Source organism: Mastomys coucha, unplaced genomic scaffold (genome assembly GCF_008632895.1).
Source record: "Mastomys coucha isolate ucsf_1 unplaced genomic scaffold, UCSF_Mcou_1 pScaffold6, whole genome shotgun sequence".
Lineage (NCBI taxonomy): Eukaryota > Metazoa > Chordata > Mammalia > Rodentia > Muridae > Mastomys > Mastomys coucha.
Genome location: NW_022196912.1, coordinates 91,212,983 through 91,235,114, shown reverse-complemented (window position 1 = coordinate 91,235,114; position 22,132 = coordinate 91,212,983). Strand labels below are relative to the sequence as shown.

Below are 22,132 nucleotides of genomic sequence, written 5' to 3'. Positions count from 1 at the left end.
AGAGCTTCTAGCTCTTTACCTGTGTTCTCCTGTATTTCTTTGAGGGTGCCATTTATGTCTTTCTTAAGTTCCTGTATAATCATCCTGATAAGTGATTTTAGATCTGAATCTTGCTTTTCCTGTGTGATGGTGTGTCCAGGACTTGCTATGGTGGGAGAATTGGGTTCTGATGATGGCAAGTGATCTTGGTTTGTGTTATTTATTTTCTTACGCTTACTCCCTCACCATCTGGTTAACTCTAGTGCTACCTGCTCTTGCTAAATCTGACTGGAGCCTGTCCTGGAGCCTGTCTTTCCTGTGATCCTGGTTGTGTCAGAACTCCTCAGAGTCAAGCTGTCTCTGTGATTCTGGGATTCTGGGATTCTGGGCTTGTTAGATCACCTGGGAGTGTGGCTTTCTCTGTGTGTTGTGGGACTGGCTGCAGAGCTTGTGCCCAAGGTCTGCTCAGAATACTAACCCAGACAGACCGGAAGCAACTGGAGTCACTGGGCTGGTGGAGTTCCTGTGTGCCTGGTCCCGCTGGTCCCAGTTACTCCCAGTGTTGGGACAGATGTTGGTTCCTGCTTACCTCTGATCCTGGGTGTGTCAGAGCACCTGGACGTGGAGCTTCCTCTGGGTGTTGTGGGACTGGCTGCAGAGCTTGTGCCCAAGGTCTACTCTCTAATCCTGGGTGTGTCAGAGCTCCGGATATTTTCTTTATTTACATTTCAAATGTTTTCCCCTTTCCATGTCTCCCCTCTGGAATCCCCCCCATCCCATTCCCCCTCCCCCTGCTTCTGTGAGGGTGCTCCCCCCCACTCCCATTTTCCCACCTTGGCATTCCTCTACCCTGGGGCATGGAACCCCCTCAGGCCCAAGGGCTGCTCCTCCCACTGATGTCCAACAAAGCCATCCTCTGCCACAAATGCGGCCAGATCCATGAGTCCCTCCATGTATACTCTTTGGTTGGTGGTCCTGTCCCTGGGAGCTCTGGGGAGTCTGGCCAGTTTACACTATTGCTCCCCCCATGGGGTTGCAAACCACCTCAGATCCTTCAGTACCTTCTCGAACTCTTCCATTGGCCACCCCGCACTCAGTTCAATGGTTGGCTGTGAGGATCTGGCTCTGTATTTGTCAGGCTCTGGCAGAGCCTCTCAGGAGACAGCCATATCAGGCCCCCTTCAGCAAGCCCTTCCCAACATCCACAATAGCGTATGGGTTTGGTGAGTGTATATGGAATGGATCCCCAGATGAGGCAGTCTCTGGATGGCCTTTCCTTCAGTCTCTGCTCCACACTTTGTCGAGAAAGGAGCACCTTGTCACCTGCTAACCCAATTATCACAGTCACAGAAGTGTTTGTAAGAGAAACAGCCATTGGCTCCCTTATCATAGAAGCCAAGAAGTTGGCAGCCCCCTTAGAGTGCCTTGCACCAACAATCAGCCCCTGGCAAGGCTTCTCCAGCTGTGCTAGACTCCTGGCTGCAGGTGCAGGGCTCCAAAGGCCAATTGAGACCGCTTTTTATTTTTCTGAAATGAGTTTAAAACTAAATCAAGGGGTGAGCGACTAGCAGATGAAGTTCTAACCATTTTTATTTCTGAACATGAAACACAGAACAACATTCAAGCAACGAAACAAAAACACAGACATAAACTGACAGACATAGACAGATTGGTGCACCAAGGGCAGACATTAGACAGAGAGGGAAGAGGACTAGATGTCCCAGGTGTCCTCCCTAAGGGACCCAGAACCAGAACTAAGCATTTCTCCAGTAGGAGCCAGAGAGGAGGCAGGACATCTCCCGACCTCCTCCTGTACCTAGGAGAGCTCTGAAACAGTTTACATTCATTTTCCTTCTCTTTCACCAAAGCATCCATGATAGAACTGCTTTTCTCAAACCCATTCTCTCATGTCTCGGGTGTAAACTATCTCTAGTCAGGGTCCAAAGACTAAAAGAATCTATGAGAATTATCTTTACTTCTCTAGATTTTAGTATAACTCTAAACATATACACAAAACCACTTTACCTTGCCCCATTCTTATGGGGTTTATTCACTGTTGGCCCAAATCTTCTTTTACTTTCCTTCCAGTATACTTCCTGCAGTGTCCTTCACTGTACCCCACTTACTGGAACTCCAATGTTGAGGCACCATCTGGCTGAGCCAGCTCTGTCGATCAACAGGTTCTACAGCGGAGGAGTGAGGATTAAAAAGAGAAAAGACAGTTAGACAACATTGTAGCGTGACTCCAGCCAGTTCTGAGGCTGAGGCCTTGGTCAGGGTTTTATCACAGCAACAGAAACCAAACTCTAGGGCAGGAGATGAGGGGATGTCTCTGTTGGTAAAGTGTTTGCCTTGGCAGCTTGAGGACCTGAGTTTATGCCCCTGCACAACTCAAACTATTGAGTATGGTGGTGTGAGCATGTCAGTGTTTAGCACAGTGATGCTGAGCCAGATTGATTACCGAGGGGGGCTTGCTGGCTGGCCCTGGAACCTGACCTGATTGATGATCCTTGGGTCTCAGTGAGAGAACCTGTCTCAACAGAAAGAGACTGAGGACTCTTTTTTTTTTAACAACCAATTTCTCTCCTTCTCTCTCATATATAGTAATTACATATATTATATGTAATTATATATATATATATGTATAAATATATATGTGTAAATTTATATGAGTACACTATAGCTGTCTTCTGACATACCAGAAGAGGGCATTGGATCCCATTACAGATGGTTGTGAGCCACCATGTAGTTGCTGGGAATTGAACTCAGGACCTCTGGAAGAGCAGGCAGTCCTCTTAACCACTGAGCCATCTCTCCAGCTCTGACAGATGACTCTTGAAGAATGCTATTTGTAGGTTGACCTCCATGTGTACGTGCACACCCCTCACCCACACTTTTTCCTAAGTAGTATACTAGCCACCTTAAAGCATATACACGCTAGTGGTTGTCCAACCATCAGCACTATCTAGTTTTACAACACTTCCATCACCTCCAATGGAGAGTCCACATCCATGGAAGCCATGCTTCCCCAGCAACTAGAAACTACTGATCCTCCTTTCCATAGATGTTCCAATTCTAGACATTCAGTGTGAGTATAACCATAAAACATGTGACCTCTTGATTTCTTTTACTTTCCCTTACCACTGAAAGGACAATATAAACCCCATTTGTCCCCATTTAAGGACCCGTTTGTCTCCATTTTGAGGACCATGCCTGATTTCAAAGCAGCCGTAATGTACCAGCTTCAGGAGGAGACCATAAGTCCCAGAAACTAGATCATAAGCTCTGTGGACAGACATAAAATCCAGAACGAGATCATAAAACCCTCTCCCAAAGAACAGTCTGGGGATAACCACAAAAATGGGGAAATACCTTATCTCAGAATGGGACATTTGCTCTGCCTAGCCCTATTTCATCCCATGGTTGGAGGTTCATGACATAGGAATGTAGACCACTGATCACCTGTGACCCCCTCTCCTGGATCCCTATAAGAAGGTCTGCGTGCCTTTATCTGGGGTTGCCATTTCAGAGAATGGTTGACCCCCGCACGCTGGTTGTTTCTGCGGAATACATGCTCTTTGTTTTTCCATATTATCTGAATTGGGGATCTTCCTTCAGCAATTTTTGGACTCTTACACCACAAGGTTCTCAGGGTTCTCCTGGATTGTAGCATTAATCAGTACCTTAGCTCCTCTCACACTAAACTATATCTTGGGCACCACGTGCTGTTTAGCCATTTATTTATTGAAGGACATGTGGGTTAGTTCTAGGGGTCTTTCTGCTTTACAACTTATCCTGCTATAAACATCCTTGTACAGATTTCTATATAATTCTCCCCCTCAGATATTGTTGGACTGTACAGCTAGCTGTTTAATTTTTTGATGTTACTTGCTTTGTTTGTGTGTGTTGAAATGGGGATCTCATTATAGTTCAGGTTGGCCTTAAATTCTCAGTCTCCTGGAATGTGGATTTGTACTGTAATTCTCCTGCCTCCCACATGCTGGGATTACATGTATCCACATCCAGCTTCTTTGAAGGTTTTTTTTTTGTTTTTGTTTTTGTTTTTTTGGTTTTTCGAGACAGGGTTTCTCAGTATTGCCCAGGCTGTCCTGGAACTCACTCTGTAGACCAGGCTGGCCTCGAACTCAGAAATATGCCTGCCTCTACCTCCCAAGTGCTGGGATTAAAGGCGTGCACCACCACCGCCCAACCTTTGAAGTTATTTTTAAGGCATTTCCAGGTTGCTTTCCAACAGAGGCTGCTGTACACTTGACCTTCAAGCAACAGTAGGTTAGGGTCACAGTGTACGCATATTCTTACAAGGATGAGGAAGGTAGATCTCCTGGAGCCAGAGTTACAGGTGATTGTGAGCTACCCAGTGTGGGTGCTGGGAACTGGACCCAGTCCTCTGCCAGAGCATTAAATATAGCCATTGAGCTCCCTCTCAAGCTCTCTGGTCCTCTCCCCATTTAATATAGGGTCTCATTATGTAGTCTTGGAAGTTGCTATGTAGACCAGGCTGGCCTTGAAGTCACAGAGGTTCATCAGTTCATCTTTCAGAAGTTTAAAATATTGAACTTATTGCTTCTTGTCAACTTGACATAAGCCTAGATATATCTGGGGAGAGGGGATCTTAACTGAGAAAATACCTCCAGCAGATGGGCCTGTGGGCAAGCCTGTGGGGGCACTTTCTTCATTGATGATTGATGTGGGAGGGAACAGTCCGCTGTGGGTGGGGCCACACCCCTGGGCCACCAGTCTTGCGGTATATAAGAAAGCAAACTGAGCGAGCTATGGAGAGCAAGCCCGTAAGCAGCACTCCTCCCGGCCCTCTGTTTTGGGCCCTGCCTCCGGTTTCCTGCCTTGATTCCTCCCTGCCTTGCCTTGATGAAACCCCTCTGACATGGAAATGTAAGTCAGAAAAATCCTCTTCTCCCTGTTTGCTTTTGGTTGTAGTCTTTTTTTTTTTTTAATGTATTTATTTTATGTATGTAGTACACTGTAGCTGTCTTCAGACACACCAGAAGAGAGCTTCAGATCTCATTACAGATGGTTGTGAGCCACCATGGGGTTGCTGGGAATTGAACTCAGGACCTCTGGAAGAGTAGTCGGTACTCTTAACTAGTGAGCCCTTGGTTGTAGTCTTTGTCATGCAATAGCAGGGAAATGATAGATGTTCTCTTCTGACATTTATTATTTCTGCAGGAAAGCGAGCCAACTGCCTTCCTGATCTTTGAAGCTAACTTGTGCCTCTCCTCTTGCTGTTTTTAACTGGTAGCGGCTTGACTGTGATGTAGCTGTATATTTAATGTATTTTAAATATGAAATTAAAAAAAAAAGTAGAGTTGGGCTTTGATCCTAGGACTCAGGACACAGAGGCAAGCAGATAATCTTGAGTTTGTGGCCATCCAACTCTACAAAATGAGTTCAATAACAGTCAGGGATGTTACACAGAGAAACCCCGTCTCAAAAAAGAATTATTTTAGTCATATTGAGAATTGGTTGAGTTGGTTTCATTGCATTGTTGACCATTTGCTGTCCTACCCAGGGAACACCTGGTGGGAAGCGAGCCAGTGGAGATGAGGGCAACGCTTCTGGAGAAAAGGCGGTCCTGCCCCAGCAGATTCTCTCCCCATATGAATCTGAAAGGAGCAGAAGATTTCTTGGATATCTTCCCAGTGAAGGTGAGAGTCAGTTTTGACTATTTCCCCAGGAGAAAAGGGTTAGTATTCGGTAGGGTACCAGTCCTCTTGTGAATGGAAGACCCAAAGAAGTATGGTGGACCGGATACCATGGGACTCCCAGGAGAACTGCAAGGCCTCTGTGATTTTACAGAGAGATTTGGAGGGGAGGAATGGGGCCATGAGCCAACTATGGGGAGGGGTGATGAGGAAGTGAGAGGTCGGAGTCTTGTCCAGATTGGCTCCAGCTGCTGAACACACCAGGCTTCCTGTCCCTGGATGTAGACCAGACTCGGTGGGTCATCGGCTTTGGCCATTGACATCTAGCTCTGTGGATATTCCAAAAGGAAGTGCACTGGAAAGAGAAGGGGAGAAGGCAGACCATTGTCGATGTAGCTGTGAAGTTTATTGTGAGCTCCTCAGACCATCACAAGTTACTATGTAAAACCAGGACCTGTGTGACTCAGTTAATATGGGAGATCCCATTGGGGAAGAGATGGTCCAGCAGTTAAGAATGTTTGCTGTGTGAGCACGGGAACCCGTGTTAGGATCCTAACATCCATGTAACAGGCATGGTCAGGCCCAGAAAACGCCAGATCTGGATGAATGATCTCTGTGGTTTTCTGGTTGCTAGGCTTAGCATATACCCTTCCTCAGAGGAATAAAGTAGAGTGTTAGCGGGACACACGTGTCACCTTCTGGCACACAAACATACACCTAGGCACATCTGCACACACACACACACACACACACACACACACACACACACACACACATTCAGCAACTACTTTCAGTGTAATTCCAATTTTTGTTTGAATATCAAGATTTTTAACACTTTCCCCCTTTTGAACTTCTGTTATGAACCTCTTCTTAAAAAAAGAAATTCTCCAAGAACTGGAATCTAAGCAGGTCTAGCTTTTCTCCCCTGCTCCTTTCACCTCTAGGTTTTTAGTGATATAAACTCATCATTGCCTCCACTCTTTTTCTTAATATTTTTTAATCTCTCAGCATCACCCAGCAACAACCACAGCAACAAAACCCACAGGGCAACTTCAGTTGCCACTCAGCGAGGTGGACTCCTCCTAAGGGAGGAGCTTAGGGGGACCAGCAATGCATCTTAGCTTGTAGTCTGTCTTGCTGAGAAAGTCTAGTCACTGCTGTTCAATCCCCAGATCTAACGGTGGAAGGAGAAGATCAGCTCCCAAAAGTTGTCCTCTGACCTCCATCCTCGCACCGTGACCCACCCACATATATCATATGTGTGCAATGACAAAACATATTTTTTCATTAAAGCTCAGTGGTCTCTTTTACTCTTGTGATCTTTGCAACAGAACAGGCCAGGAGGAAGAGATGTGACTTCTTTCGCTTACATTATCGAGGTTGTTACATTTGTTAAGCATTGATTCTTTTTTTCTTGTATTAGGAATTGAATTTAGGGCCTCTCCTCTAGGATGCTAGGTAAGCATTCACCCTACCATGGAGCTACAGTTTCCAGCCCTACCTGAGTTCAATTCTTCATGAGAACACACATTTCCTTGACAGCTCTTTTTCAATATTCACTGGTGACCCTTGCTCAAATCAGTTATTTCATTAGGAACTGCAAAATGATCGTTTTCAGTTGGGCATGGTGGCATACAGCTGTAATCCCAGTACTAGGAAAGGATCTCTAGCTTGGACTGAATAGCAAGGCCTTCTTGAGAGTTCATTTCCCCACCACCAGTGAAATGAGCCAATTCAAACCCAATTAGAGTCTATTAAAGGCAGGTGTATTGGGAAGCCGCTCTCAGGCAGGAGAGTTCTCTGACCCCAAGTACTGAGGCCAGGGAAGACACCATGGGAAAGGGGTAGGGAGGGAGAGAGAAACAGAAAAAGGGGATGCAGGCAGAGAGAGAAAAGGAAGGACCTCTAGGGGAAGGGTAGCCCAGCCCCTGGACCGGAAAGTTAAAGGTTGAGGACATGGTATGGCAGGTAGGGACTGAGGGATGCTGGGAGAACCTGGAGTCCAGGTCTGCTTTGATATGTAAAATATGCACCTCAGTCCCCTGACCCTAAACCAAACACCTCTCTCAACCCCCTCCCCTCCAACCCCCTCCCCAAAACAAAACAAAACAAAAAACACCAAAAAAAACCACCCCAAAACCAAAAAGAGCCAGTGTACAGACTCAGGAGCTAAAGGCACATTTTGTGACAGTCTGATTGATAAAAGGAAAGAAGGGATTCCTGCAGGCTGTCCTCTGACTTCCATATGTATACAGTGGCACATGCCACCTCCCTCGTGACAATAAATAAGATAATTAAACATAATAAAATACAATGGTAACTTTTCAAGTCCCCCGTACGTGGTGAGCCTGAGTGCTCTGTATAGTTTGCCTTCACAAGGCCGTTTCAGTTCCTCCTCCTCGCCATTTTAAGTCAGGGCCCTCGTTTCTTATGTGACTCTAGTGTTTCAAATTAAGAGTCTTTCTCCTGAGGTGGTGTGTTAATACTGAACTCACCCACTTCATAAGAAGTGACATAGACATTTCCATACTGAGTTTCCAGTGGGAAGTTTAGACCCTTGTGTTGGTACATTTAGGACAATGGTGAAGTCTGCAACTTTGAGCGAGACAATGTTGTTTACTCTGAGGGACCAATTGATGGGCAATCCACTATCGATAAATGTCAACAAGATTTGTTCTACAAAGAAAAACTACCATCTGAGCTGGACGGAGCTCCATATTCCTGCAGCTGGGAAACCACACCTGAGCGATCCCACCACCAGGACTTCCTTGGTCAGCTGGCTACTCTTCTGAGTGACAGCATTGGTCCCATACTAGCCACAGAAGAAGCAGTGAAAGAGAGGATCCAGGAAATGGGCGCAAATGAACAGTCGTGGAAATGCGTGAGTGTACTAGAAAAATGATTCTTTCCAATTTAATTCTCTTTTTCTTTCTTTGTTTCTTTCCTTTTTCCTCTCTCCGTCTTTCTCTTTCTCTCTGTCTCTGTCCCTGTCTCTTTTTTAGGTTTTTGTTTGTTTGTTTTTGTTTTTGTTTTTTTTTAGTTTTTCGAGACAGGGTTTCTCTGTGTAGCCCTGGCAGTCCTGGAACTCACTCTGTAGATAAGAGTGAGGCTGGCCTCGAACTCAGAAATCCGCCTACCTCTGCCTCCCAAGTGCTGGGATCAAAGGCATGTGCCACCACCACCCGGCCTTTTAGTTTTTTTCAAAGACAGGGTTTCTCTGGGTAGCCTTGGCTATCCTGGAACTTGCTCTGTAGACCAGGCTGGTCTCAAACTCACAGAGTTACCCCTGCTGGTATTAAGAGCATGCACTACTATTGTCTGGCTGAATTTTTTTTTTATGTATCTGTTTGTGGGAGTGCCCCCTAATATGCATATATCTGTGTGCCAGTGAGTGTGGGAGCCAGAGGCTGACCCTGGGGTATGTTCACTCACCAGTGGGGTCTAGGGATCTGCCTGCCTCTAGCACTTGACTTACAGATGTGCACTTAGAGTGATGAGTATTCCAACTTGGATCCTTACGCTTACACAACAAATATCTTACCATCTGAATCCTCTCCCCAGTGCCCCAATTTTATTAGTTTAATATGTAGATTTTGATACTAACCAATTAGTAAGCTCTTTGGCTTCATTTGTAATTTTTCCAAGACAAGGTTTCTATTTGGAGCCCCAGCTGTCCTGAAACTCAGTCTGTAGACCAGGCTGGCCTTGAACTTAGAGATCTGTCTGCCTCTGCCACCTGAGTGCTGGGATTAAAGGCATGTAGCGCCACTGCCTGTCTCCTTTGTAATTTTTAAAGATTTGTTTTTATTATTTTTATTTATATTTATGTGCATGTGTCTATGTAAATATATGCTACTTGTGTGCATGCCTACAGAGGCCAGAAGAATGGCCACAGATCCCCTAGAGACAGCGTTACAAAAGCCGTGTGATGTGAGCCTCCCTCTGACCACCACAGCCGGCTGAGTGATGATCCAAGGGAGGCAGGAAGGTAGTTCAGTCCAGCACAATTCAGTAGCCGGTGTTGGTTCAAACTGTAAGAGTCTGATCCTGATTGGCTTATTTTAGGCAGATTTAAGCACAGCACAAGTTAGTGAGTACTTTTCTGGTGATTATTAACTCAGTCCCGTGTGCACAATAAAGCTTAAGATGTGGCTACATCAAAACTCTTTGTAAAGTACATGTGGCATCTTCCATAAAGATGGTGGTTTCTATAGGCTGACAAGCTCACGATAACAGTCTAGGGGAAGGTGTTGGCCACACAGATAGTGCAAAGGTCACCAGGCTATTATTCACATTCATTCTCAGCCTTCTGGTTAGAAAGTAGGTTATATCTCTCTCTTTGAAGAGACAACCCAGTGTGCTTAACATTCCTGGTTCGCCTACCGCTTGGCTTGTGAGCACAGGAACCTCTCTCTGTGCCTCCCACATCTGACCTGGGTGTTGGGAACTGAGCCTGGATGGTCAGTGAGTACTTTACACTGCCGATCCATCTCTCCAGCTCTTCACTGTAATTTTGATTGATTGCCTTTTTATTACTAAGTGGAAGAAGAGAACAAACAAGTTGTCCTTAACTATACTGGAGACACTATTGCTTGGTCAGAGCACAGAGCTCTGCTTTGACCCCTGAGCTCCACAATCTACAAGCTGTGTGTTCTTGGGCAGGTTATTTATGTCCACTGTGTGTTAGTTCCATTGTAAATTGGAGTTAAGAGATGTCATTCCTACTTTTTAGCATGGTTTTTCAAGCTTAAACGGGTTAACACATGATAAATGGTTAGTATAGTTTAGTATAAATTCAATAAATTTTAACCTAATTGACACCATATTAGCTAGGATGATAGAACATGCCTATAATCCAAGGCGAGAATAAGATTATGAGTTATAGGGCAGCCTGGGCTACATATGAAGACCCTGTCACAAGAAATAACAACAAAATAGTTATACAACCTTAGTTCACACTATGAATATCTTATCCTTGTGTATTAAGATTTTTCTACTTATTTCTTTTCTTTTTTTTTAAAAGATTTATTTATTTTATATATGTAAGTATACTGTAGGTGTCTTCAGGCACACCAGAACAGGGCATTAGATCCCATGACAGATGGTTGTGAGCCACCATGTGGTCTCTGGGAATTGAATTCAGGACCTCTGGAAGAGCAGTCAGTGCTCTTAACCACTGAGCCATCTCTCCAGCCCTCTACTTATTTCTTAAAATGACAAATATATCCCAATGTATGATCCTTAACTAGTATTTGGGAAGCTGAGGCAGGAGAAATGCTGTCAGTTCAAGGATTATCCTAGCTAACAGAACAAGCTACTGTCTCCAAAATCTAAACAGCCAATGCTATAGAGACGGCTCAGTGATTAAGAGCACTTTCTGCTCTTGCCGAGGACGCAGTTTCAATTTCTGGCACCCGTGTGGTAGCTTACAACTATCTGTAACTTCAATTCCAAGGGATCTGATGCCTCTTCTGGTCTCCTTATGATGGTGGTACACAGACATACATGTAGACAAGCACCCATACACACAATAGAAAAAAAAGTACATATCAACTCTATCTAATGGTGGTGAGGGAAGCATGGAGCATTGGGAAGTGTTTACTTAATGTCCTGTGTTGCAGAAAACTGAAGCCCTGCAGCAGGAAATGCAGATGCTTACCAAGAGGCTTGAACAGCTGTACCACCTTTATGAAGAGGCTGCCAAAGGGTCATCCCAGACAGAAGAAAAAAGACCCTGGGGACACCTGGAAGGAAAGGCTGCTGTCAACTGCTCTCTGAGGAACTTAGATGTGGGCAGGAAGAAAGTAAGAGCTTCCCAGAGGCCATGCGTTTCTCTGAGAATGATCACATTTTGGGTTGTTTTCTCAATAGCTTCAACACTACTAAAGCTGCTTATACTAGTTATATATATATTTATTTATATGTATATTTATATATACATATATATATAGTGTGTGTGTATTAGCATTTTTTTTAAAGATTTATTTATTTCATGTATATGGGTATACTGTCACTGTCTTCAGATACACCAGAAGAGGGCATCAGATCCCATGACAGATGGGTGTGAGCCACCATGTGGTTGCTAGGAATTGAACTCAAGACCTCTGGAAGAGCAGTCAGTGCTTTTAACCGCTGAGCCATCTCTCCAGTCCTGTGTGTTAGCATCTTTTACTGTGTAGCCCTGGATGTACTCAAACTCTCAGCCTCTCTACCTTACCCTCCCAAGTGTGCACCACATCTGACTTACACAGGTTTTTGAGAATAGCCAAAGGGGAAGAGGCTTCAAATCCTTATTGCTTATTATTTTCTTTAAAAATCCTCTCTTCTTTCCCTCTCTCTTTTTCTATTGTGCATATAGTTGATAAGCTTTCTGATGGCACTTGGTTTTTTGTTTTGTTTTTTTGTTGTTGTTTTGTTTTTCGAGACAGGGTTTCTCTGTGTAGCCCTGGCTGTCCTGGAACTCACTCTGTAGACCAGACTGGCCTCGAACTCAGAAATCTGCCTGCCTCTGCCTCCCAAGTGCTGGGATTAAAGGCATGAGCCACCACCGCCTGGCTGGCACTTGTTAATATGAATCTTACTTTTTAATAGTTTTTTTTGGTTAGTTTTTGGACAGGTGTTTAACAATATAACCAAGGTGGACTGTAACTCTCAAGTTAGCCTAGGATGATGTTATATTTATAGTCCTTCTGCCTCTGTCTTCGTAGTCTAACTCAATTCCCCTGGCTAATACACCCTTAATTCACTTTTAAATAAGGATGATCAGGAAAGGCACTCAAAGGAATGGCCCCCTAGTGGTGGAACTCCAGGTATTGAGGCAGATAGACTGGATGGGTATCTGAAGATATTCCTCAATCTTTCCTGTGGAAGCTACTGACCTCTGCTCCCTGCTTCCATGTATCTGTGAGAGAAGAAGCAAACAGAAAGAATGGGAATGGCTACAGTTTATTTCCAGGAATTTCTGGGTTTTGTTTTTTGTTTTTGTTTTATTATTATTATTATTTTTACATTTTAAAAAAGTTATTTCTACACTGGTGAAATGAGCCAATTCACAGCAGATTAGAGTGCGTATATACACATGCAGGTGTATTGGGAAACTGCTCTTCCGTGGGAGAGTTCACTGGTCCTAAGGAACCAGGGGTAAGGATGTCCCTATGGGGGGAGAGACAGGTGGAGAGGGAAGGGAACGAGAGAAAGCATATGCATAGAGAGGGAGAAAAGAGAGAAGGAAGGAAGGGAGAGCAACATTTTTCATTGAGTTATGTGCCATGTCCTAACCTATGCCCACACAGTTCTAGAGTGATAATGGCTCAGAGCACAATCTCACTCGTTCACTAAGCTGGTCTCAGCCTGTCTGTCTGAGTGTTTTACTGTTTTCCCTCGGCATGCCAGGAATCAGAATCTTATCATGTGGTCTTGGCTGATCTAGAACTTGCTATGGAGACCAAGTTGGTCTTAGACTCATAGAGATTCACCCACTTCTGCCTCCCAAGAGCTGGAACCATTCAGATTCATGCTTGTTTGGTTGTTTTTGTTTGTTTGTTTGTTTGAATTATTTTTTAAAAACCAAATCAAACAAACAAAACTCTCCTTCACTGGGTCTGGAGAGATGGCTCAACAGTTTAGAGCACTGTTGCTCTTACAGAAGACCCCTAGATCCCGTATTATGGCTTGATTTGATTCCTAGAACCCATATCATGGCTCATAACTATCTGGAACAACAATTTTAGGGGATCCAGTGCCCTATTCTGGCCTCTTCAGGTACCAGGCACATACATGAATACATGCAAAGTACTCATACATAGAAGATTAAATAAATCTAACAAAACAAAACCCTCCATATTATGAAATGACCTTTGTTTTTGTTTTTGAGACAGGGCCTCACTATATAGCCCTGAAATTTGATACATAGACCAAGCTGGTCTCTTACTCAGACATCTGCCTGCCTCTGTAACCATCAGAGGCATGTGCCACCATGCCAAGCTTCGCTCTGAAAAAAAAATGTGCCTCATACTATTTAAGCTTGAGGAAGAATGATACCCCAGACTCAAAGAGTATATAAACGCGAAGAGTGTTTTATTCTGTAGAAGTCCAGCATGATGGGGTCTCTCATTACCAAGATAGAGAATCAACAAAGTGAGCTCCCAGGCCTGATTTAAAACACATTAGGGGAATTCTAGGGTAGGTGATCCTTAGCTTGCTCCATCTCTAGGATCACTCCAGAACCATTACTGGGGCGTGGGGACTGGATACTTGCTGGGGAGGTCTGGAAACTCTCCCTGAGGAAGTAGCTGAGGAGGTCTGGAAACTGCTGCCGACCTGCCTCAGGCCAGGTGGTGGGGCACTTTCTGAAGCCTGGACTTTCCCAGTTCTTGGAAACAGAGATTTAGGCCTTGTCTCCTGAACTGCCAACTTGAAGCCTGTCATGGAGTCAGCCTGGCCTTCTCAGAGCACACCTTCTCCATCTGCTCTCGAACAGTAATGGTTCATGTCTATGCAAGACATTTAAACCATTTGTTAAATCTTAAGAAAACACAAATAGCAATCCTTTTCTCCATTCCTTTAAAAGATCTCAGGAAAGCCAGGTGGTGGTGGCACACGCCTTTAATCCTAGCACTTGGGCGGCAGAGGCAGGAGGATTTCTGAGTTCGAGGCCAGCCTGGTCTACAGAGTGAGTTCCAGGACAGCCAGAGCTACACAAAGAAACCCTGTCTCGAAAAACAAACAAACAAACAAACAAACAAACAAAACAAAACAAAACAAAAGTCTCAGGAAAATAGTAACAATCATTCCATCCCTCTTTCTGCCACCCCTCTGTCCTCCCAGGAACCAATTATTTAGGCATGCATTTTTCAGAGGTGATGTTGTGGTGCCTTACCACCGCAGTAAGTGAACATCACAACCAACTGAGTCTAGTGGCAGTTTTTGTTTCTCAGCGCATACAAAAATTGTAATGACATTATATTGTAGTCTATTATGTTTTTATTATCTGTAATATATGTCAAAATAAACTAGTAAAATGTTCTTTAGGAAGATAAAATAGATAGTGAGGCGAGCTCATTTAAGGAAGGTGAAAATATGCAATATTTGTGTAGTGGTTGAATGAGAATGGCCCCCGTGGGTGCACATATTTGAATGCTTATTTCCTAGTTGGGTAGAACTGTTTTGGAAAGGATTAGAGGGTGTGTCACTGGGTCTAGGCCCTGCCTTTCTCTGCCTCCACCTTGTGAATAAGATAGAAGCTCTCAGCTATTATTCTGATGAAGCACCTGCCTGCTGCCATGCTCCCCACCATGATGGACATAACTGACCCTCTGAAACTGTCAGCAAGCCCCCAACTAGATGCTTTCTTTTATAAATTGCCTTGATCATAAAGTCTCATTACAACAATAGAACAGTAACTAATACCATTTGTATAAATAGAGAAGAAAAATATAAAAGGATATTTTGTCATATAGAGGCAATAAATCACAAATCTAGGGACTCTTGGTGGATCTCAGCAGTAGAACATGTGTATTGCATGCTTAAAAACCTTCGTTTCACCGGGTGTGGTGGCGTATGCCTTTAGTCCCAGCACTTGGGAGGCAGAGGCAGGTGGATTTCTGAGCTCGAGGCCAGCCTGGTCTACAGAGTGAGTTCCAGGACAGCCAGGGCTACACAGAGAAACACTGTCTCAAAACAAAAACAAAAACAAAAAACAAAAACAAAAACAAACAAACAAAAAACCTTGGTTTGATTTCTACCAGAGTGGGGATGGGGAGAGGGCAGAGAGGAGTGAAAAGGAAAGGGAAGGGGAGAGAAGGAGAAGGGGGAAAAAAGAGGAGGGAGAAGAGAGCATTTAAAAGAAATACATTATTATAAACAATATAATGAGACAAAGTTACATCTAAAATAGCCAACATTCTCAGAATACTGAGAAAGAAAACTATTGGTCTCGATGAGAAACTCCAGAAAGATGGTAGATAATTAATAAAAATGTAAACACATGGGGCTGGAGAGATGGCTCAGCGATTAAGAGCACCGACTACTCTTCTGAAGGTCCTGAGTTCAAATCCCAGCAACCACATGGTAGTTCACAACCATCTGTAATAAGATCTGACACCTTCTTCTGGAGTGTCTGGAGACAGCTAAAATGTACTTACATATAATAAATAAATAAATCTTTTTAAAAAATGTAAACACATGGGCTCAGGTGGTAATGTGCTTGCTTAGCATACTGGAAGCCCTGGGCTCCATCTCCAGCAACACATAGACCAGACATGGCAGCACATGCCTGCAATTCCAACATGGCAGAGGCTGGAGGCTCGGAAGTTCAGGCTATCCTGCTGGTGTTCCAGGTCAGTCAGGAATATATGAGCCCCTGTCAAAAAACTTACATCCAAAACATAGTTTCTTTTGACTGTCTTCTATGTATACATTTGTATATATCACACACACATATATGTTTTTGAGACAGAGTTTCTATATGTAGCTATGTTTTTTTCTATGTAGCCCTGGCTGTCCTGGAACTTACTATGTAGACCAGGCTGGCCTCAAATTCAGAGAGATCCGCCTGCCTCTGCTTCCAGAGTGCTGGGATTAAAGGCATGTGCCACTATAACCTGGTATTCTATGAATATCTTAACATAATTAAAATAAGTACAGTGTCTTTTATATATTTTTTATTTAGTCATATCTCTATTAATTTGTTTAATAGATATTTTAGAAATAACTTGTAGGGAATATATATTTTATCATGCATATTTTAAATATTCTCATATGACATTTGCACAATTCCTATTTTTTTCTATTATAAATTATGCTGAGTATCAAGCTGCATGTGAATGTTTATCCAAATCCTTAACACATATTCCCAGAAAAGGTGGACACATCTATGCTAACACATATTTGATTTTTCTGATTATTTTATTAGTTTATATTTATTCTGGCAGATACTTTACTTATGCAATTATCATTAAACCTCACCCAGAACAACTTCTTAAAGTAAAGTTTTCAATTTCAATACTGTTAATTTCTACAAAGGAAAACTCCAGGACCCGGACTGCCCACATAGATAAACACAGCAAGTTCAAAAAGTTAGAGATGCTATTGGATATTGAGCATAATTCCAAGATGGCTGCAGCCCCAAGAATGGAGGAGAAAATTCAGAGACTTCAGAAGCATCTTAGTGATTTGAAATTGTCAAATAAAAACATGAAGACTCAACTGACAAGAATAAGTGTCCTTAAAGTAAGTGCAGGGGCTGGGTTTTCAAATGCTCGCCCATGCTTTGGGGTCCTCCTGTTTCGTGCATGTCTCCCCATGAGCTTTTATACTTCTTATTTGGTTAATTCATTATAAAGTGTGGTTTGCAGAATAAAGTGGGGGTACTCTTGAGGGACCAGGGTAGGTCAAAGGGACTACTGTGGTGGAAAAGAGCCAGGTTTGTAGTGTTGAGTAAAAGAGGCAAACTAAGAGTGGAAAGCTAAAAGGTTTATTCAGTTTGGCCACATCGTGAAGAAGGACAAAGAGATCTAGTGACCGCCTTCACCCCAAGTCCATCTTTGGGGTCTTGAAGTGAGATTACAGTTTAAATAGAGTTTAAATATGCATATTTAGTGAGCGCATTCCTGGTCAAGGTGTGGTCCTCCCCACTTGGACCCATCATTGTCTGGGTCTTTGACTCATTGGTCTGACTAGTAGTTAGAATTCTATGAACTTTCCTCCTAGGAGACAGGTTTCCCCTCTGGCGGGTGACTTTTCCTTCTCCCAGCATGAGAATTCTGTGGAAATTCCCATTTCTTTGGAATCATTGTTGGGATAGATTGAGAGACTCAGTGTCTCCTTAGAACACCTTCAATTCTTCTGGGTAATTTACTGTGGTACACACACACAGACACATGAATGCACACATGCATGTACACACATGAATATACACATACACACACGTCCAGATCCACACTAGAAATGTCTAAAATCTGTAATCTTAAAATGATTTTGTATACATGTAAAATAATATTAAAGCCTATAAGACAGTGGTACTCATTCTTCCTAATACAGTTCTTCATGTTGTGGTGACCCCAACCATAAAATTATTTTCATTGCTACTTCATAACTGTAATAACATAAGCTGAGAAAGTGTCATTTGATCCCCCAAGGGGGTCATGACCCACAGGTTGAGAACTGTTGCTAAGTGATCATAAATTGGGCATTTGTGAAGCTACCAGATAAAATGTTTTTTTCTCCTATTGAAGCCCAAGCATAGCTCACTACTTCTCAAAAGTAACTAACATTCAAACTGTCAGGGCTCTAAACCATTTGCTTTTTGTTTTAGGTTTTAAGGATTTATTTATATGTATTTTAATTTTATGTGCATTCACCTACATGACTCTATGGGTACCACATGTACCCAAATGCCCACAGAGGCCAGAAGAGGGCATTCCAAGATCCCTTGGAACCAGAGTTAGAGGAGGTTGCAAGCTCCCTAATGTGGTGATAGGAACCAAACCCAGGTCCTCTGCAAGAGGAGTAAGCACTCCCAAGGGCTGCGTCATCTCTCCAGCCCCTTCTTTTTGGTTTTAATGAAGTGTTTGAGAAAGGAGCTCACCCAGTAGCTCATGCTGGCCTGGAGCTCCTGATCTTCCTGCCTCAGCCTATAAATTGCTAAGGCCCCAAGTATGCATACTTGGCTTTTATTATAGTTTCTGTTCTCAGCCTTCTAGGCTCTTGAGCTACATACTATTTTAGAGTTAGTTACATCTAAAGTCAAATATGCTCTAAATAATTGACCATCTAGTATGCAGTTTATCAATATTTCTCTGCTGCAAAATCAGTTATTTTGTTTAGATATTTAATATAGAGTATAATATCAATGAGAACATAGAAAACGTATGAAGCCTCTTTAAATTCTATATGTCTAGAATATAAAATTGCTAGGATAAGATAGGTTATTAGTCAATACTATAGTGAAGAATTTTTTGTTCAATTTAGAAACTGATGAGGTTTTTTTTCCTATGTATTTTTAAAAAATAATTTATTTTTATTCCATGTACATTAGTGTTTTGCCTGGCTGTATACCTGTGTGAGGGCATCTGATCTTGAAATTATGGACAGTTGTGAATTACCATGTGGTTGCTGGGAATTGAAGCCTGGTCTTCTAGAAGAGCAGAAAGTGCTTTTAACTGCTGGGCCATCTCTCCGGCCCTAGATTGATTCTTTTTTACTGTTTGTTTGGTTGTTTTTTGGGGGGTTTGGGAGGTGGGCAGGGGTGTCTTGCTTTCGTTTGTTTGTATTCAAGACAAGGTTTCTCTAGTAGAGCTGGCTGTCCTGGAACTTGTTCTGTAGACTAGGCTGGCCTCAAACTCACAGAGATCTGCCTGCCTGTGCTTCCTGAGTCCTGGGATTAAAGGCACCACCTCCCCGTTCCCATGTTTTGTTTTGTGTTTAAGTCATGTGAGCCAGGAGTTATATCACAAGTATTTAATCCCAGCTCTAGAAGGTAGAGGGATGAGGATCTCTATAAATTCAAGGGCATCCTGGTCTACATACCAAGTTCCAGATCAGTCAGGGCTATCCAGTGAGACCCTGCCTCAAAACAAAGAAAGATGAGTTGTCTTGTCTGTTATTTCCAGAAATTCTAAGCACATTTTTCTCCTTCTTTTTCCTTATCTTTTATCCTTACACAGGACAAAACAATTGAGAGGCTCAGGCAATCTGTAACAAAAGTTGAAACCATGAAAGAGAAGACAGCAGCCAAAAGAGACAACCTGAAAACCCCATCAGGTCCTGCGGAGCAGGGAGCAAGACCAGAGAAGGAGAGGGCCCACCGGACACCAGCCCAGAGCCTTCCAGAGCCTTCCACAGTCAGGGGTGTGCCCAAAGGGGCCACAGGACGAGAGCAAGAGGTCTCTGTCTTATGACTGCTAAAACCTAATTTCATTGGTGTGATCAACACTCACCTCAACTTGAGACTTTGCCTAACTTTAACAATAAAGGATTTATTAGCTAATGGCATTATAGACAGTTTGAACTCTGAGCCTCTCAGAAGGGTAGATGTGTCCCTGGACACCAGCATCAGTACCTAACACCTGACAAGGCCTTTTTCCTTCTCTTCTTGGTGTCCGCGAGACAACTTGTCTGTTCCAATAGCAGCTGTTTTCCCCATGTGACAGGAAGCATGGCCACTGAGAAGCATGTAGTTTCATGTTTCGGTTCTGTGACAAGGAGCCATAACCCCAAGAGAAGTTGTTCTGGGTCTGGATTGGATCAAGTGCATATCCATGTGAATCCAATATGGCTAGAACTGGGATATATGCTTATTTTAGCTTAGGTTTGTGTACACAACCTCTGACTAGGATGGTAGAAATGTGTAAGATAGGAAACTGTGTTTTACGTTCTATATTGCAGTCCTCGGGCTAGCACACCCAAACGTGCTTAGATTTCCTGTTTTGAGATAAAACCCATGGCTGTCACCTCAAAGGGGATAAGAGACACAACATATTCTGAAGGCAAACACAAGTGACCATGGCTTAGCCATGATTTAGTCTACCCCAAATACCATGTTCCAATGTGCTAGCAATTTCATAAAGTTTTTATAGTAACAACAACAAAGGACATTATAAATCAAAGACACATTTATTATTATTATTATTATTATTTATTAAATTACGGTTTGTTTTGAGACAGTGTCTCACTATATAACCTTAGTTGGCCTCAGCTCTCTATGTAGAAAAGGCTATCCCTGACCACGCAGAGATCTTCCTGCCTCTGCCTCCCAAGTCAAGTGTGGGAAAGGGGGTGCCTCTGTGGGCCCATGCTGAGGCATCCCTTCCCCCTGAGGGACCAGACACATGACAGTATAGTATAGAATAGAGTTTATTCAGGGCACAGGGAGGAGAGTTGAGAGGGTAGTAGAGACAGAGTAAGGCAGAGAGATAGGAGAGGAGTAGATGCTAGCCATGAGTATGTGGCGAGAGAAGAGAGGGGAATGGGGAAAGAGGGAGCAGGGGAGTGGGAAGAGAGGGGGTAAGGAGCAGGAGAGCAAAGGAGAGAGGAGGGGGCAAGCAGACCCTTTTATAGTCAGCCAGGCACACCTGGCTGTTGCCAGGTAACTGTGGGGCGGAGCCTAGACAAAATGCCAACAAAAGGTGTATACCACTTGCCTGGCAAGACCTTTTTAAAAATTACATTATATATATATATATATATATATATATATATATATATATATGCCGCACAGTGGTGCACACCTTTGGTCCCAGCACTTGGGAGGCAGAGGTGGGTGGATTTCTGAGTTTGAGGCCAGCTTGGTCTACAGAGTCAGTTCCAGGACAGCCAGGGCTACACAGAGAAACCCTGTATCAAAAAACCAAAACAAAAAAATTATATTTTATTTATTTTTATATGTGTGTGTGTGTTGCCTGCATTTATACATATACACCATGTGTGTACGTACCTGTTGCCTTTGGAGGCCAGAAGTGGGTATTAGATCCTCTGCAAGTAGAGCTACAGATAGTTGTGGATGTTGGGAATTGAACCTGGGTCCTCTGGAAGAGGAGGACAAATAGGGCTCTTAACCACTGATTCATCCTTGTAGTCTATCATTCTATCTATCTATCTATCTATCTATCTATCTATCTATCTATCTATCTATCTATCTATCTATCTATCTAATGAGTGTTTTTCATGCATATATGTCTGCATACCACATGTGTGTCTGATGCCTGAGGAGGCCAGAAGAAGGAGTCAGATCCCCTGGAACTGGAGTCACAGGTTGTCGTGAATTGTCATGTGGGTGCTTGCAATCAAGAGCAGCCAGAACTCTGAACACTGAGCTATCTCTCCAGCCCCCACTGTTAAAATACTTTGGTACGTGTTGAGGTTTGTTCTGTTGCTGTGTATTGTAATGCTAAATTCTATACCCAAAGGTCTAGATAACCGTAGTCTAGTCACTTGAGTGACTTCTCACTTTTACAAGCTTTTGCTGTGTAAACCTTGTTTCTTGATTTAAAAGTATTGGCTAAGTAAAATTGGATATAGCCAATTACTGGAGGGATTAGAGGTAGATGGGTTTTGAGTTAACTGGTTGGGGGTGAAGAAGCAGAGTAGTTAGGAGACCAGAGAGGGGAAGGAGGTAGAACGAGAGGAGGAGAGAGGAAGCTGCCATGAAGGGAGATGGACCATGAGCTCATGGCCAGGAGAAACAGCAACCATCTGGGGTACACTACTGGGGAGATAACCAGGTCAGCAGTTAGAAAAGTAGATTAGGGGTGACCCCTCAATAATTGTCAAAGCCAAATAAAATAACCATAGTCCAAGTCTCATTTATTTGTAAAATGGTTCTACAACAGGTATGTATGTCAAGTAGGTGTGTTGTACAGTGAAATCACTGCTTTTGGTCTCAGATCCTATTTGATGAGATTCTTAACCTCTGCATTGGTGGAAGCAAGGGGCCTGTTTGTACATTCCTTTTTTTTTTTTTTTTTTTTTTTTTT

At 43.2% G+C, this 22,132-nt stretch overlaps 1 protein-coding gene across 1 annotated transcript in view; it reads left to right on the top strand.

The window, feature by feature from the left end:
* The window catches only part of LOC116079799 (coiled-coil domain-containing protein 170-like), a 49,253-nt gene that overhangs the window by 23,809 nt on the left and 3,312 nt on the right, over window positions 1-22,132 (top strand). The window contains exons 5-9 of the mRNA XM_031355846.1: window positions 5,528-5,663; window positions 8,236-8,541; window positions 11,282-11,464; window positions 16,683-16,889; window positions 19,325-19,543. Coding sequence (XP_031211706.1) covers window positions 5,528-5,663; window positions 8,236-8,541; window positions 11,282-11,464; window positions 16,683-16,889; window positions 19,325-19,543 — 1,051 coding nt within the window. The remainder of the gene's footprint in view (window positions 1-5,527; window positions 5,664-8,235; window positions 8,542-11,281; window positions 11,465-16,682; window positions 16,890-19,324; window positions 19,544-22,132) is intronic.